The sequence below is a fragment of the Poromitra crassiceps genome (genome assembly GCF_964638095.1).
Source record: "Poromitra crassiceps genome assembly, chromosome: 19".
In the NCBI taxonomy this organism is placed as follows: Eukaryota; Metazoa; Chordata; class Actinopteri; order Beryciformes; family Melamphaidae; genus Poromitra; species Poromitra crassiceps.
Window position 1 is genome coordinate 6294716 of NC_139646.1, and position 15578 is coordinate 6310293.

Consider the following 15578-nt stretch of genomic DNA (forward strand, 5'->3'; position numbering starts at 1 on the left):
TGTGGGTGTGTGTGTGTGTCGGGTGTATGGGTGTGTAATTGTGTTTGGGTGGATGTATGGGTGGGTGTGTCATTGTGTTTGGGTGGATGTATGGGTGGGTGTGTCATTGTGTTTGGGTGGATGTATGGGTATGCTTTTGTGTAAGGTGGAGATTGGAGCTGCTAAACTGGAAATCATGGCACCAAAGCTCTGTGGGTGGAAATATTTGTTCTTGTGTTCTCTTCCTACTGGGCTTTAGACGGGAGGTTTGTTCTTGTGTTCTCTTCCTACTGGGCTTTAGACGGGAGGTTTGTTCTTGTGTTGGCATCTCTTCCTACTGGGCTTTAGACGGGAGGTTTGTTCTTGTGTTGGCATCTCTTCCTACTGGGCTTTAGACGGGAGGTTTGGATTTACGACTTGCTGATGGAGGAATTCTAGCAATAATTTGGTTACACCCCCCCACCCCCTTCTAGTCCAATTGAAAGTTGTGCCTGATCAATTTTGGGGGGTATTGCCGGGTTGAGTCCGTATGAGTTGTGCCTATCTATGGTAACTAACTACTGGTGTGAATGTCAAATCCTATTACTCACAACTTACAGTATCTAACCTTCTGTTAAATGTGGTGTGAATGGGACTACTCTAATATTACTCTGCTGGCTCTATAACGCTGCTTTCATCACCTGCTCTCTCTCTCTCTCTCTCAGGCTACTAAGTCATAAAACACATCACAGGGTATCCACAGGGCCTTGAAAAGTATTACAAGTTGATCAATCAATTTAGGCCAAATTAAGGCCCTTAAAAAGTATTAAAAATCAACTGCGATTTGGGAGGTATTACATTTTGTAGCTATTGTGCTGATTGTATTAAATGAGCACAATGATATCGTCTCATATCGATCGCAGACCCCTGAATTGAATCGATATTGTATTGTGGCAGATTTCAGCAAATATCATATCGTTGTCCAAAGAATCTATATATCGTATGGTGATCAAACTTGTGATTTCCCTATCGCTGATGTGACAAAAGTGGCGTTGAGGTCTTCAAATGTAAAGAAGGTGTAGAATTTAAAGGAACACTCCGATTTTCAACCAGCTTTGTATCCTTACAAAATCGTAGTATATCTGAAAACTGTAAACAGTTTTGCAGACATTCATTTAGTTTGACAGTTATTGAGAGTTGATTTGAGTGAAGTTGTGGAACATTATGTCATTTGTGCATGCATGACATCATTGGTCCACAACTTCACTAAATGAATTACTGCAGAGCAAGGCCCCTGGCCCGGACGGCATCACAGGAAGGCTGCTCAAGAGCTGTGCCTTGGAGCTCTCCTCCATTCTCCACTTCATCTTCAGCGAGTCGCTCCAAACCACAACCGTCCCCACCCTCTGGAAACCAGCCAGCATCATTCCTGTCCCCAAGAAACCCCGCCCCTCTGAACTGCATCACTACAGACCAATAGCACTCTCTTCCATCATCACAAAATGCTTTGAGAAACTGGTACTGAACAGCGTCCTCCCAGGTGTTAAACGATTTCAGACGGACAAGCCCGTCTTTTATTGTCACACGGTTACACATCAACACATGCACGGAGGGCCGCAAAAACACACACATGCTGACGGTGGCCGGTGAAATTTGTCCTCTGCATTTAACCCATCCTGGCTTTGTCCTTTCCTCCGGGGGGCAGGCCAGGAGCAGTGGTCGCTTTCTCGTACAGCGCCCGGGGACCGACTTCGGATGTTGTCGTCACTGGTCGGATGACGATGACGATCTGATCTTCTGCATGTTTTTGATGGGGGGGGGGGGGTTATATACGGAGGAACCCCCCTGGGGGAGCACGGGGAGAACATGCAAACTCCACACAGACAGAAAGGCCCTTACGACGAGATACCCCACCTGGGCAGTGGGCACTGAAGATATGGGGGGAACACAACCACAGCGCCCGCAGTGTCCCAGGCGAGAATCGAACTCAGGACCTTCTGACTGCGAGGCGACAGCTCTACCACTGAGCCACCGTGCCCCGTGTGTTAGCCCACAGCTGGACCCATACTGTACCAGTTTGCCTACAAAGCTCAAAGTGGGACGGAGGAGGATGCAGTCTCATGCCTCCTCCAACACCTAGACCAGTGATGTTCAACTTGCGGCGCGGGAGCCAGATGCGGCCCGCGATAGGGTGCAGAGCGGCCCCCCAACCATTTTCTAATTCACAATGGAAAAGTCATGTTGAATAAAGTTTGACTGAGCTCCAGCTAAATTGTCCAATATGGCCGTCTGCTCGCCGCCCAGGCACTTAACAGTATACCTGGTATGTACTTACGGTAACTAACTTCAATTAACCTAACTAACTGTAACTATCCTGTGTGCACAAAATTGTGAAACTAAACTCCGGCTGACACCCTAAAAACCTGCAATCCGCTACAGAAAAATGTATATTAATATTTGTTTACAGTATTAACTGGCCCCTGGCCTCCTGTCATTTTGCAAAAGTGGCCCCTGGGTAAACCAAGTTGGGTATCCCTGACCTAGACCCCCCCTGGCCACTATGCCATGGTTCTCTTCATAGATTTCAGCTCCGCTTTCAACACCAAACAACGGGCACCTGATGATCACCAAACTCCATCACCTTCATGTCCCACCTCTCCTTATCCGTTGGATCCACAGTTTCCTCAGCGACAGACCCCAAACCGTCAGGGTGCGTAACGTGACAGCACCCATCATCATTATCAGCACCAGAGCCCCCCCAAGGCTGTGTCCACAGTCGCTTCCTTCCTGTACACTCTCTCCACACATGACTGTCTTAGCCCCGCCTCCATCATCAAATACTTCAAATACACAGCTATACCTGCCCACCTCACAGACAAGGACTCAAGAATAGTCACAGCCTATCAACACTGCAGCAGCCACTTCACCCCGTGATGCACGGACAATCACCTCCTCAACATCACCAAGACAAAGGAGCTCATATTCGACACCCGCAATAAACTCACTGCCCCACGTCCATCAGCAGCCAGCCAGTGGAACTGGTGGAGAGTTTCAAGTACCTCACCATCACCCTGGACAATAAACTGAACTTTGACCATCACCCCACAGACACCCATAAACGCTGCCAACGAAGACTCGATGCCATCCGTAAACCCGGGGCTCTCTCAGTCAAACCCCACCTCCTACTCCTTCTGTGCCGTAGTATCATGGAATCCATCCTCCTATACTGTGCCACTTCACCATGCTCCTCTTCACCAATAGAAACAAGCCACCTGCTACTTCACCATGCTCCTCCTCACCAATAGAAACAAGCCACCTGCTACTTCACCATGCTCCTCCTCACCAATAGAAACAAGCCACCTGCTACTTCACCATGCTCCTCCTCACCAATAGAAACAAGCCACCTGCTACTTCACCATGCTCCTCTTCACCAATAGAAACAAGCCACCTGCTACTTCACCATGCTCCTCCTCACCAATAGAAACAAGCCACCTGCTACTTCACCATGCTCCTCCTCACCAATAGAAACAAGCCACCTGCCACTTCACCATGCTCCTCCTCACCAATAGAAACAAGCCACCTGCTACTTCACCATGTTCCTCCTCACCAATAGAAACAAGCCACCTGCTACTTCACCATGTTCCTCACCAATAGAAACAAGCCACCTGCTACTTCACCATGTTCCTCACCAATAGAAACAAGCTCCTCAAAATCACAAAAACATCTAAAATAATTGGCCTCCCCAGTCCCAACCTACCAGCCCTCATTGACACTGCCATAACCCATCGAGCACTAACCATAGCACACAACCCCAGTCAGGCCCTCAACCCATGTTTCACCCTCCTCCCCTCCGGCCGCAGATACAGACAACTACAATGTTTGATGTACAGACTGTGAAAACAGATTTCCTCTAAGGAGGACAATAAATTATGAATCTGAATCTGAAAACCGTTTACAGTTCAGACAGTTTAAACTACTGATTTTGTTAATGATACAAAGCTGGTTGAAAATCGGCGGAGTGTTCCTTTAACTTCAGGATTCCTGCGTATACCCTGCATCAGATAAAGGGATCTTACTGATTTACATGTTTGTGCTGTAAATAATGCTTTCCACGTCACAAACATAGTTACCATGGAAACTTAAAGCGCAAAAGTGTGCCCCGAGGCTCTTCTTGAAATGAAATGGATGGGGCTTGCAGACACACAATCACAACATGTCTGTCTGCAGCACCCTGCCGCCTGTCTCTTCCTCAGTCTGACGAGCGTAGACAGACTGAACGGGTTCTGTGTTTGAAGCTTTTTGCTCAGTCACATGCCCTCTCCGGTTCCTCAGATGAGTCGAATCTTTTCCGTTGTCTTTTAGGAGGAAACCTGAAGGAATGAATGGAAATTCAATTCAATTGAAATTCAATTCCTTGAAATTCACCCATTAGACTGACTGCATGACCGGTCACGTTTCTGTTCAAAGGGAAGTAAGGCTAGGAAGAGAGGTAGAGCCTCTGAACCTGTTTGTACACGTGACACACACACACACACTCTCTCTCTCCCTCTCTCTCTCGCTCACACACACACACACACACTCTCTCTCTCTCTCTCTCACACACACACACACACCCATGCACAAACACGTGAACACGCACTCATAGATACACAAACTCCTAATCAGTGTATATATGAAAGTGGCCCAAATTCTGCACACTTGCACAGTGATATAGTGTCCAACTGAACGACGATGAAAAGCACACACCTGTGGTGATGAACTGCCTGCCTTAGATCAGGTGCTGCTGTCGGCCTGTGGACACAATGACGGGGCGATCTCACTGGCTGTGCCTTGCATAGAACATTTCTCTCTTTTCTTCATATTCCTCCATTTGACGAGTAAGAATTTCAATAAAGTTTTCTCTCTTGACAGCGAAGCCCTTTGTCATTTTTCCTATTACAGCCTGCAGGGGGCAGCGGCTGAACTGTGCAGAATGTATAATCGGTTGTTTGAATGCCTCCGAATTTGTTCTGCCACCTTGACATCACCTTGCTAACTCTTCCGGCTGTGCTGATGCAAGTAATTGAAATGAATAGCAAACGTACGCAACTGATTTTGCTAATAATTACTGACTTGATTTAACCCGAGTACCCAACGGGTGGCGGTCTGCCACCTCGGACAATGCCAGAGAATGCCACTTCAGTGACTTGCCTTTGTTTAACAGTATGAACTGTTCTCATGTAGTAAATGGCAGCCATCTTGTGCTGCGGAGAAAATCCATTGTCAAGATTTCTTTGCAAAATATACAGTCATGGTATTGTGTGTGGGAGAGGAGGAGAGCGGCTGCATCATTATGCCTTTGAGATTTCAGTGAGCCAAAAGTGTAAGAGAGGGTAGAGGGAGCTAACCTGCTCTACTTTCTCCTCTCAGCAATTTCCATCTCAGCCTCTTTGTGTTTAAAAAAGAAATATGCTCACTCATTGTGCCTTCTAAATGTACATGTGAGCTCTGTCACAGACCTTCTAAATGTACATGTGTGCTCTGACACAGACCTTCTAAATATACATGTGTGCTCTGACACAGACCTTCTAAATATACATGTGTGCTCTGACACAGACCTTCTAAATATACATGTGTGCTCTGACACAGACCTTCTAAATGTGTATGTGTGCTCTGTCACAGACCTTCTAAATGTACATGTGTGCTCTGACACAGACCTTCTAAATGTACGTGTGTGCTCTGACACAGACCTTCTAAATGTACATGTGTGCTCTGACACAGACCTTCTAAATGTACATGTGAGCTCTGTCACAGACCTTCTAAATATACATGTGTGCTCTGACACAGACCTTCTAAATGTACATGTGAGCTCTGTCACAGACCTTCTAAATGTACATGTGTGCTCTGTCACAGACCTTCTAAATGTACATGTGTGCTCTGACACAGACCTTCTAAATGTACGTGTGTGCTCTGACACAGACCTTCTAAATGTACATGTGTGCTCTGACACAGACCTTCTAAATATACATGTGTGCTCTGACACAGACCTTCTAAATGTACATGTGTGCTCTGTCACAGACCTTCTAAATGTACGTGTGTGCTCTGACACAGACCTTCTAAATATACATGTGTGCTCTGACACAGACCTTCTAAATGTACATGTGAGCTCTGTCACAGACCTTCTAAATGTACATGTGTGCTCTGACACAGACCTTCTAAATGTACATGTGTGATCTGACACAGACCTTCTACATGTACATGTGTGCTCTGACACAGACCTTCTAAATGTGCATGTGTGCTCTGACACAGACCTTCTACATGTACATGTGTGCTCTGTCACAGACCTTCTACATGTACATGTGTGCTCTGACACAGACCTTCTGAAATATACATGTGTGCTCTGACACAGACCTTCTGAAATGTGCATGTGTGCTCTGACACAGACCTTCTAAATGTACATGTGTGCTCTGACACAGACCTTCTAAATGTACATGTGTGCTCTGACACAGACCTTCTAAATGTACATGTGTGCTCTGACACAGACCTTCTAAATGTACATGTGTGCTCGCCTCTGACACAGACCTTCTAAATGTACATGTGTGCTCTGTCACAGACCTTCTAAATGTACATGTGTGCTCTGACACAGACCTTCTAAATGTACATGTGTGCTCTGACACAGACCTTCTAAATGTACATGTGTGCTCTGACACAGACCTTCTAAATGTACATGTGTGCTCTGACACAGACCTTCTAAATGTACATGTGTGCTCTGACACAGACCTTCTAAATGTGCATGTGTGCTCTGACACAGACCTTCTAAATGTACATGTGTGCTCTGTCACAGACCTTCTGAATGTACATGTGTGCTCTGACACAGACCTTCTAAATGTGCATGTGTGCTCTGACACAGACCTTCTGAATGTGCATGTGTGCTCTGACACAGACCTTCTAAATGTACATGTGTGCTCTGACACAGACCTGAAACCGGCTAGCATTCATCTTCCACAGCAGGTTGCCATGGCAACAGGTAATGTTCAGGGATGGGTTTTGCGGAGGACGATCTGCAGAAAAGTACCCTAACGGACAAGCATGGAAGGAATGTGGTCGACCAACCTCGTAAGAAATAAACTCAATAAACCGTGTAATATACATAACAGCGTAACTAAAGATGGGGCTTTAGCCTGGCACTCGCATATAAAGTCCCTGAAAGAAAGCTTTGTGAATCCAACCCTCAAGATAAGGACAGACATGTGATAGTCCCTGAATGATCTGTACTGTAGCTTTTACCGTGCTGTTCGGTTCACACACGCCCATTCCCACTTTACTCACAGTCAACAACACTAACAACCAATGTCTGTGACGGGGTCTGCTGCCAAAAGCAGGAATCCAACAAGGAGAATAGACATGGGGCAAGAGCAGGAAAGGAATGAGATGGAAAGTGAAAAGAGAAGAGAGCGAATGGGGAATATAATGCAACCAAATAGTTTTGGGTCAACATCAATAACCCTGAGAAAGTGGGCTGGATGTTTGTTTTCTTTTCTTCTGTGGTCTGCATGAGAGAGACAAGAGTCCTGTGTCAATGAACTTGATGACTCTGACATTGTTGAATCAGAAAGCAGGTGGAGAGAGTGAGAAAGGAGGTGGAGATATCGAGTCCCTCTAAGGACTCAATATCCCACAATCCTCCACACCTCCAACTTGACCCTTGACCCTGCTACATCGACCTCATTACACCGCTGTACACAATCAGGACTAATGACATTTACACACAATTGTGTTTTGTTGTATGTTTAAGAGTGCGCCCACTACTGTTGACTGTGTGGCTAGATGCCAAATCTAAGTACATTTTTGGATTATGTTAATTGTGTTAACTGTGTGCATAGTAGATGCGAAATTATAGGCTACTACAGTATTTACCTTTGGATTATGTTAATTGTAAGTATTTATCCTTGTATATTGTGTTGATCTCTAATCCTAAATGCATGCACATTTATTACCTGATGTTGGATGCAGTGGCTGGTGATTTCCCTACTGTTCTAATCTGAATAGTGTCTTTTGGTAATGAGTTATAATCTGAATAGTGTCTTTTGGTAATGAGTTATAATCTGAATAGTGTCTTTTGGTAATGAGTTATAATCTGAATAGTGTCTTTTGGTAATGAGTTATAGTTTTAGTGTTTGATTCCTCTGTGCTGTGCTGTGTGCACATGCATGCTGTATTTAGGTGATCCTGTTTATATTGATTATTGTGTTATCATGTGCCTTGCTGTATTTCAGAACAACACAAAAACACACATCAATCTTCCTCTTCTCTCTCTCTCTCTCTCTCTCTCTCTCTCTCACACACACACACACACACACACACACACACACACACACACACACACACACCAAACCTACAAATATATTCATCTTTCAACATGTAACAACCTTGGCTGGTATGGACATTTGCAACCAGACCATTGGACCATTGGTGACATTTCTGAACCCCCTTTTCAACAGAGAGGGCCGGGGGATGTAGAAGTGGATGGAGTTTTGTAATGTATCATTGGTTTGGACACTAAATAAAATGAGGTGGGGAAGTGCAAAGCAAAATATAAAATAAAAACAGACACCTTCTGTAGCCTATCAGTTTGACCTTGGAGAAATTAAATGCAGAAATATACAGTATGATGCTATGTAGAATTTGTTGTAGAGTCGGTTAGTTTCTTTCTCTTTGAGAGGCGAATTGCATTATGTGGAATTTCCTTATGTGGGATAATGTCAGTCTATTTTGAACTACTGAACAAAAATCAACAATCTAATGGATCTGCTGCTGCCATCTAGTGGAGAAACCACATAATAAATGTCAATATCCACATTTAGTTATTACCATGTGTATCATCATTCTGAACAATATTGTGAATGCGTCACTTGCAGAGGAATGCACGCGACAATTACAAGCCGTAATGTAAAATGCAGGAAACAGACAAAAGGTGTAGCCTACCACATTAAAGCTGTGGTTCTCAAAGTGGAGTCTGAAAAAGGGGAATAATTAATTTGTCTATAATTCCATCCATAACTAACACAGTGACAGATTATATGAATATGTTGGTCATGGGATTCATACAAATGGTAAATGGCCTGCATTTATACAGCGCTTTTATCCAAAGCGCTTTACAGTCAGTAGGTACATTCATTCACCCATTCACACACCGATGGCGGCAGGTTACCACGCAGGGTGCTGGCACACCAACGGGAGCAATTTGGGGTTCAGTGTCTTGCCCAAGGACACTTCGACGTGCAGACTGGAGGAGCCGGGAATCGAACCACCGACCTCTTTTATCCAAAGCGATTAGTGGACGACCCGTTGTACCTCCTGAGCTACAGCCGACCCCTCATACACTTTCTGTAATAAAACATCTAAAAGCAAAAATCGTATCAGATGGGGGACCCTGGGACAAAATGATCAAATGGAGGTCCGTGGCCTAATTTGTGTCAGTTTAGGGGTCCTTGACATGGTAAAAGTATGAGACCCACTGCATTAAAGGAGGCCTGACAACGCAACCAATGAAAGAAGAGGATTTTTTTTTGGCAGGTTAGCTTGTTCTTGTTCTTTCAATTGTTCTTGTCTTCTTTGTTCCCAATTATTAAACAGGTAGTATTGACCTTCGTCAAGGGTAGAGATAAGACATAGAGTAATCTAATGCACTAACCAAACACATGCAAAACTTTTACACGTGTCCCGCTCACACACACACGGACACATGCATGCTCACGCTACATACACACACACATGCACATAATACACATTATCACTATATCTATTTGCCCAGTGATAACCAGCCATAGATAAAAAAGCATTACAGTAAGAAACATTAGTCTAAAAAGCCCCTGTTTTCAATGTCTGCAAAATTGTCTTATGTAAATATGTACTTCCTAATAATCGCATTCTTGATAAACAAACTGTTGTGTTATCAATCAGACTCTCCACTTTGGCACACCTCTAACTGCTTCTCAAGAACTTAGCCTGGGTAAAACATCAATAATTACTGACAAAATAGGTAGAAAACCACTAGTGATTAATACGTCAGACCAAAATCCAAACTGCATTGTATTCAGTTTTCCCACTTGCAGGAAGACCAATTTACAAACCAGGGGCTGTAGTGTGTGTGTGTGTGTGTGTGTGTGTGTGTGTGTGTGTGTGTGTGTGTGTGTGTGTGTGTGTGTGTGTGTGTGTGTGTGTGTGTGTGTGTGTGTGTGTGTGTGTGTGTGTGTGTGTGTGTGTGTGTGTGTGTGTGTGTGTGGGGGTGGGTGGGTGGGGGGGGGGGTTCCATGACTCACATGTGTAAATATGAACGCACGTGCCATCTTGGTTGTGTGCGTGTGTGTCCATCTCTTTATGATTGCGACTTCAGGCTGTATTCTTATGCAACAAAGCCATGCGAGTGGAAATGGACCAACATGGCCTAAAGTAAATACAAGAGCGATAATGGAAATGAGCTGAACAGTGAAAGACGCTGGTATTTTGCTTTAAGATCATCATGTAGCCTGTGGCATTTTGTGTAGTCGTAGACTGAATTTCAATCATGGAAGACCAAATAAGGCATTAATAGAGCACGATTGAAATAGCTATATCACTTGAGACCACGTTTTTTTTTATAGCATGCATATACTTCCATATGAACAAAAATATAAATGCAGCACTTTTGTTTGTGCTCCCATTTTTGATGCGTTGAACTGAAATGTCAAAGAGCCTATCTGCACACAAAGGGCTTATAGGCTATATACTTCTCTCAGACTTTGTTCACAAATTGCACAGGTGTGCCTTGGGCTGGTGCCTTCAGATGGGGTCGTGTTTACCGTGTTCATGACAACAGTCCATATGAATGCCCCCCCTATGTGGCATTATGTGGCCCACACACACACACACACACACACACACACACACACACACACACACACACACACACACACACACACTTCCAGTCTTTCACAAACACAGCAAGTGTTGTTTTCTGCTATTAGGAGAGAGAGAGAGTCTGAGGGACACAGTCTGAGGGACAGTGAGTGAGCACCTTGTACACACACACACACACACACACACATTGATATATCTTATAATATTGAATATCTTAAGATTTTGTGATTTATGTTACTGAGTAACAAAATGCCTTGTTTTCTGTTTTTGATTCTTTGTAATTGCTAAGTGTTGCTAATGTGTGCTTTGGCAATGTAAGAATTGGAAAATTGAGAGAGAGAGAGAGAGAGAGAGAGAGAGAGAGAGAGAGAGAGAGAGAGAGAGAGAGAGAGATATGCTTCCCTGTTATTGGTGGAGAGTAGAGCTGACCAGCCTATAAATAAACCGGGGAACACCAAGCAGCCCCAGTGGGAAGGTGTCCTACTACGCTTCCTCCTCCGGGCGCGTCATGTCTCTGTCGGCGCGGCCGACCCGCAAGGTGCGGCTGGTGTTCCTGGGGGCCGCGGGGGTCGGGAAGAGCGCGCTCATCCGCCGCTTCCTGCACGGGCGCTTCGAGCAGAAATACACGCGCACGGTGGAGGAGCTGCATGCGCTGGAGTACGAGACCGCCGCCGGCGGGAAGGTGCGCCTCGAGATCTTGGATACGAGCGGCAGCTACTCCTTCCCAGCCATGCGCGAGCTCTGCATCCGACACAGCGACGCATTCGCGCTCGTGTACGCGGTGGACGACCCGGGGTCACTGGAGCAGGTGCGGCGGCTGCGGAACGAGATCCTGGAGCTGAGGGGCGGCAAGAGCGCGCCCATCACCGTGGTTGGCAACAAGGCCGATTTGACGGAGACCGAGGGCCGCGTGCTGCTGGCGGCAGACGTCATGGGCACCGTGGAGGGCGAATGGGACACGAACTTCGTCGAAGCGTCGGCGCGCACCGGGGGCAACGCGGTCGGAGTGTTCCACGCGCTCCTGCAGCAAGTCAATTTGCCGCACGAGCTGAGCCCCGCGGGGGGGAGGCGGCGCAGAGACTCTGTGCCCAGACAGACCGGGAAGACAAGACCACCACTGAAGAAGAACAACAGCTGTATCCTGTCATAGAAACTTTACAACACTACACTGCAGTGTAGAATATGGACACGGACAGCTGGTGTGCGCACTGCAGTGCGCCTGCGCGTAATGTTCAAGTCTAGCTGCTCAGCAAAACATTTTGTCCAGAGATGAAAGGACAGAGAAAAGTATATCCAGTATCCCTGATTTCACCTTGACACGAGCTCCAAACTGAACTGGACTGAACTGAACTGGACTGGAGCAAACATGACTGACAGATGTCGTTTGTGAGCAAGGATTCAAGCGTTATAGGCTTCATAAGCCTACACATTTGTTTGGTTCCGTTCTGTAAATAAAATAGATTGTATATGGTTATTATTGTCTACCGTTTCATAGGCATACAGTAGTAGCGTCAACTATTTTATTCTACCTTATCCCCCAAATTCTTATTTTTTATGAGTAGCCTAGGGCCTAGGCTACTCATTAGGCCTATAGCCTAGGCCCTAGGCTATAGGCCTAATCAATGCCATATATAATTGAGATCTTAAAGCTAGACTCACGGTTTTACAGTGACCAAATTATAAATGATAAAGAAGTAGGCTAGGCCAGGGGTTTTCAAAGTCTGTGGGCCTCCCCCAGACAAAGCTTGGAAAAAGCAGCCCCCCCCCCCCCCTCGCTCAATTCCTGGATGCCTATGGGCAATTGAGCCAAGATAGCCTGATATTGCTGTTTGACTGTTCTATGAGATCTCCTTTTGATAACTACACTAATGTAGGCCTAATATGTTTTCACTTCCATTCACTGGGCCTTCCCCGAAACTGCTAGGAGCCCCGCTGGGGAGGCCCGCCTCCCACTTTTGAAAACCTCTGTGTTAGGCTAAACAACCAGTATAATATACACAGGATGCACACAACAGATGCAAACACACACAGACCTGTGTGTGTGTGTGGGGGGGGGGGGGGGGGGGGCAGCGTGCACGCATGCAGCTGGATGAATTTTATTGATTTTATTTAGCCTGTATTTAAAGAGATAAATCACATTGAGACCGAAGTCTCATTTACAAGTGCGACCTGTTCAGACAGCAGCATACAACAGATAGGCTACAAAATACAATCAGCAGTCAATACAATCAGTAAAGTACAGTAACAAAAACATGAACATAAAACAAAGTGCCAGAGGTGGAGGGATTCAACCTTGTGAACAAGAGCAGCAAACCAAGGAGGCACTCTCCATTTTACTCAACAATCATTTAAAACTCCCAAGGGGGCTCAAGTTGGACAGCTTCAGACTCTGCTGTAGCGTGTTCCAAGTGGACAGCTTCAGACTCTGCTGTAGCGTGTTCCAAGTGGACAGCTTCAGACTCTGCTGTAGTGTGTTGCAGGTGGCTCAGAGGAGGGCGCGCGCACTCTGCGCGGGCCAAAACAGAACATACTCAGTGCGCAGCTCCAGGCTCCAGGCAGTCTGAATGAAATTGAATGTAACGTTCCCAATTCTATGTATTAAATTATAAAAAACGACCCCTCCACATTTGGGAAGGCTAAGCCACACAACTAGTTCGTTATAATCGAACAGCATGCTTTGAAGGCGACTTTACGACGGTGAGGACTCAATCACAGCAGATATCCGCTGATAGCCTACCACGAGATCTCAGGCACAGGCAGCAAAACCGACGCGCTGATAGAAAAATCTCCATGGACGCGCTGCGCTGCGCTCAGGCCTCGCCCCCCGACACGCCCCGTGCGATGTCGTCATAATCGCCGTGCGCCCTATGCGCTTGGCTGGGCGCGAAGAGTATGCCAGAAGCTTTGCCACCCTCAGTACGGACTGGGGGGATGGAGTAAGTGATGAAGTCCTGGGTGCGTAGGCTAGAGCTGGACTGTTTGCAAGATAGAGAGGCAGATAAGTAAGTGGGCAGCAGCAGACCTAGGATGGATTTGTAAATTAACCCCACTCCAAGGAGACACTGCTGAACGGTCAATTGTAAACATCTTGATTGGTGCAAAAATGCTCAAAAGTATTTCTCCTTTACCCTCACTAACACTGCTCTGGTAGCACACACACACACACACACACACACACACACACACACACACACACAATATCAATTCGGAACAAAGAGGATAAACAAACCGATGTCATGTTGTTGTCATTTAGCCTACTCCTCCTCTTCCTCTTGTTGTTCTCTTATCTCCTCCATTACTCCGCTGTCTGCCCTAAAATGAATCTGCTACCAAAACAAACATGTCACTCAGATGGGCATGAACACATTAGCATGAAAGAGAGAAGAGGCATCAGGATTTTGTGACCAACATTGAGTAAGAGGATAACAAAAACCGAGACAAAGTTCAGGGGCCATTGAAAGCTGTGCTGAGGAAGATGTAAACATGGGCCAGACAGATAACATTTAACAGAGAGATAACATTTTCAAACATCACTATATCAAAACATGTATTGTGTGATACCTTGGTGTAGAGTGGTGTTGTTAGGGTTTTCATGACGTCAGATTTTCACTACATGATTGTCTTGGCCAAAATAATACACGATAACGATATTATCACCAGGGTGGGAATTTTGTCATTTTAGGGGCAACTGGCCATCTGGCCTTCGGCATCGCACATTTTTTTTAGGGCACAAGGCCACATGCCAGGGCACAAAGACCATTGCTCTACTGACATGGTGAAGAGTGATTTTTCTGAAATGTGTGTTAAAATGAGCCAATGACACATCCTTTGCATAGGGCAGGTTACATTACTCTCTCGTAACGGATAAGCCCGTCTCGTAACGGACAAGCCCGTCTTTTATTGTCACACGAACACATGCATGCGGCCACAACACACTCATGCTGACGGTGGCCGGTGAAAAGTGTCCTCTGCATTTAACCCAACCAGGCATGTCCTTTCCTCCGAGGGGCAGGCCAGGAGCAGTGGTCGCTTTCTCGTACAGCGCCCGGGGACCAACTTCGGATGTTGTCGTCACTGGTCGGATGACGATGACGATCTGATCTTCTGCATGTTTTTAGTGGGGGGGTTATATACGGAGGAACTCCCTGGGGGGTACGGGGAGAACATGCAAACTTCACACAGAGAGAAAGGCCCTTACGACGGGATACCCCACCTGGGCAGTCGGCACTGAAGATATGGGGGGGGAACACAACCACAGCGCTCACAGTGTCCCAGGCGAGAATCGAACTCAGGACCTTCTAACTGTGAGGCGACAGGGAGACAAAGTGAGAACTGAAAAACAGAAAAGAGTTGCTGGGTTATCATGTGTATTATTATCATATAAATCATTGTCTTTTTCAATATCATGGTTATTGCCATATTGCAATTATTGTGACACCCCTATAGTGTCATGTCCCATAAATCCCATTGCGATTAGCATCATTTGCCCCAATGATTTATTGAAAGAAGCACATAGCACATTTCATTTGAATGCAACATTTTGATAAGATTCAAAACATTCATAATTCATTCATTGTCTTATCGACTTATTCCTATTCAGGGTCACAGGGGCCTGGAGTCAATCCCAGCATAAACTCACTCAACCCATAGGCGCAATTTAAGACTCTTTCACCCATAGTTCCCAGTAAATTACTGGGATAACCTTTCAGGCACCACTAGTGATTTTCACTATTCACACATGC

General features: G+C 45.8%; 1 protein-coding gene across 1 annotated transcript; it reads left to right on the forward strand.

The window, feature by feature from the left end:
• Positions 1-11344: 11344 nt before the first annotated feature.
• rasd3 (RASD family member 3) lies at positions 11345-11986 on the forward strand (the record flags this gene model as incomplete). The annotated part of the gene is made up of 1 exon (XM_083655712.1): positions 11345-11986. One exon carries the CDS (start codon positions 11345-11347, stop codon positions 11984-11986), a length of 642 nt encoding a protein of 213 aa, XP_083511838.1.
• Between the last annotated feature and the right edge of the window lie 3592 nt (positions 11987-15578).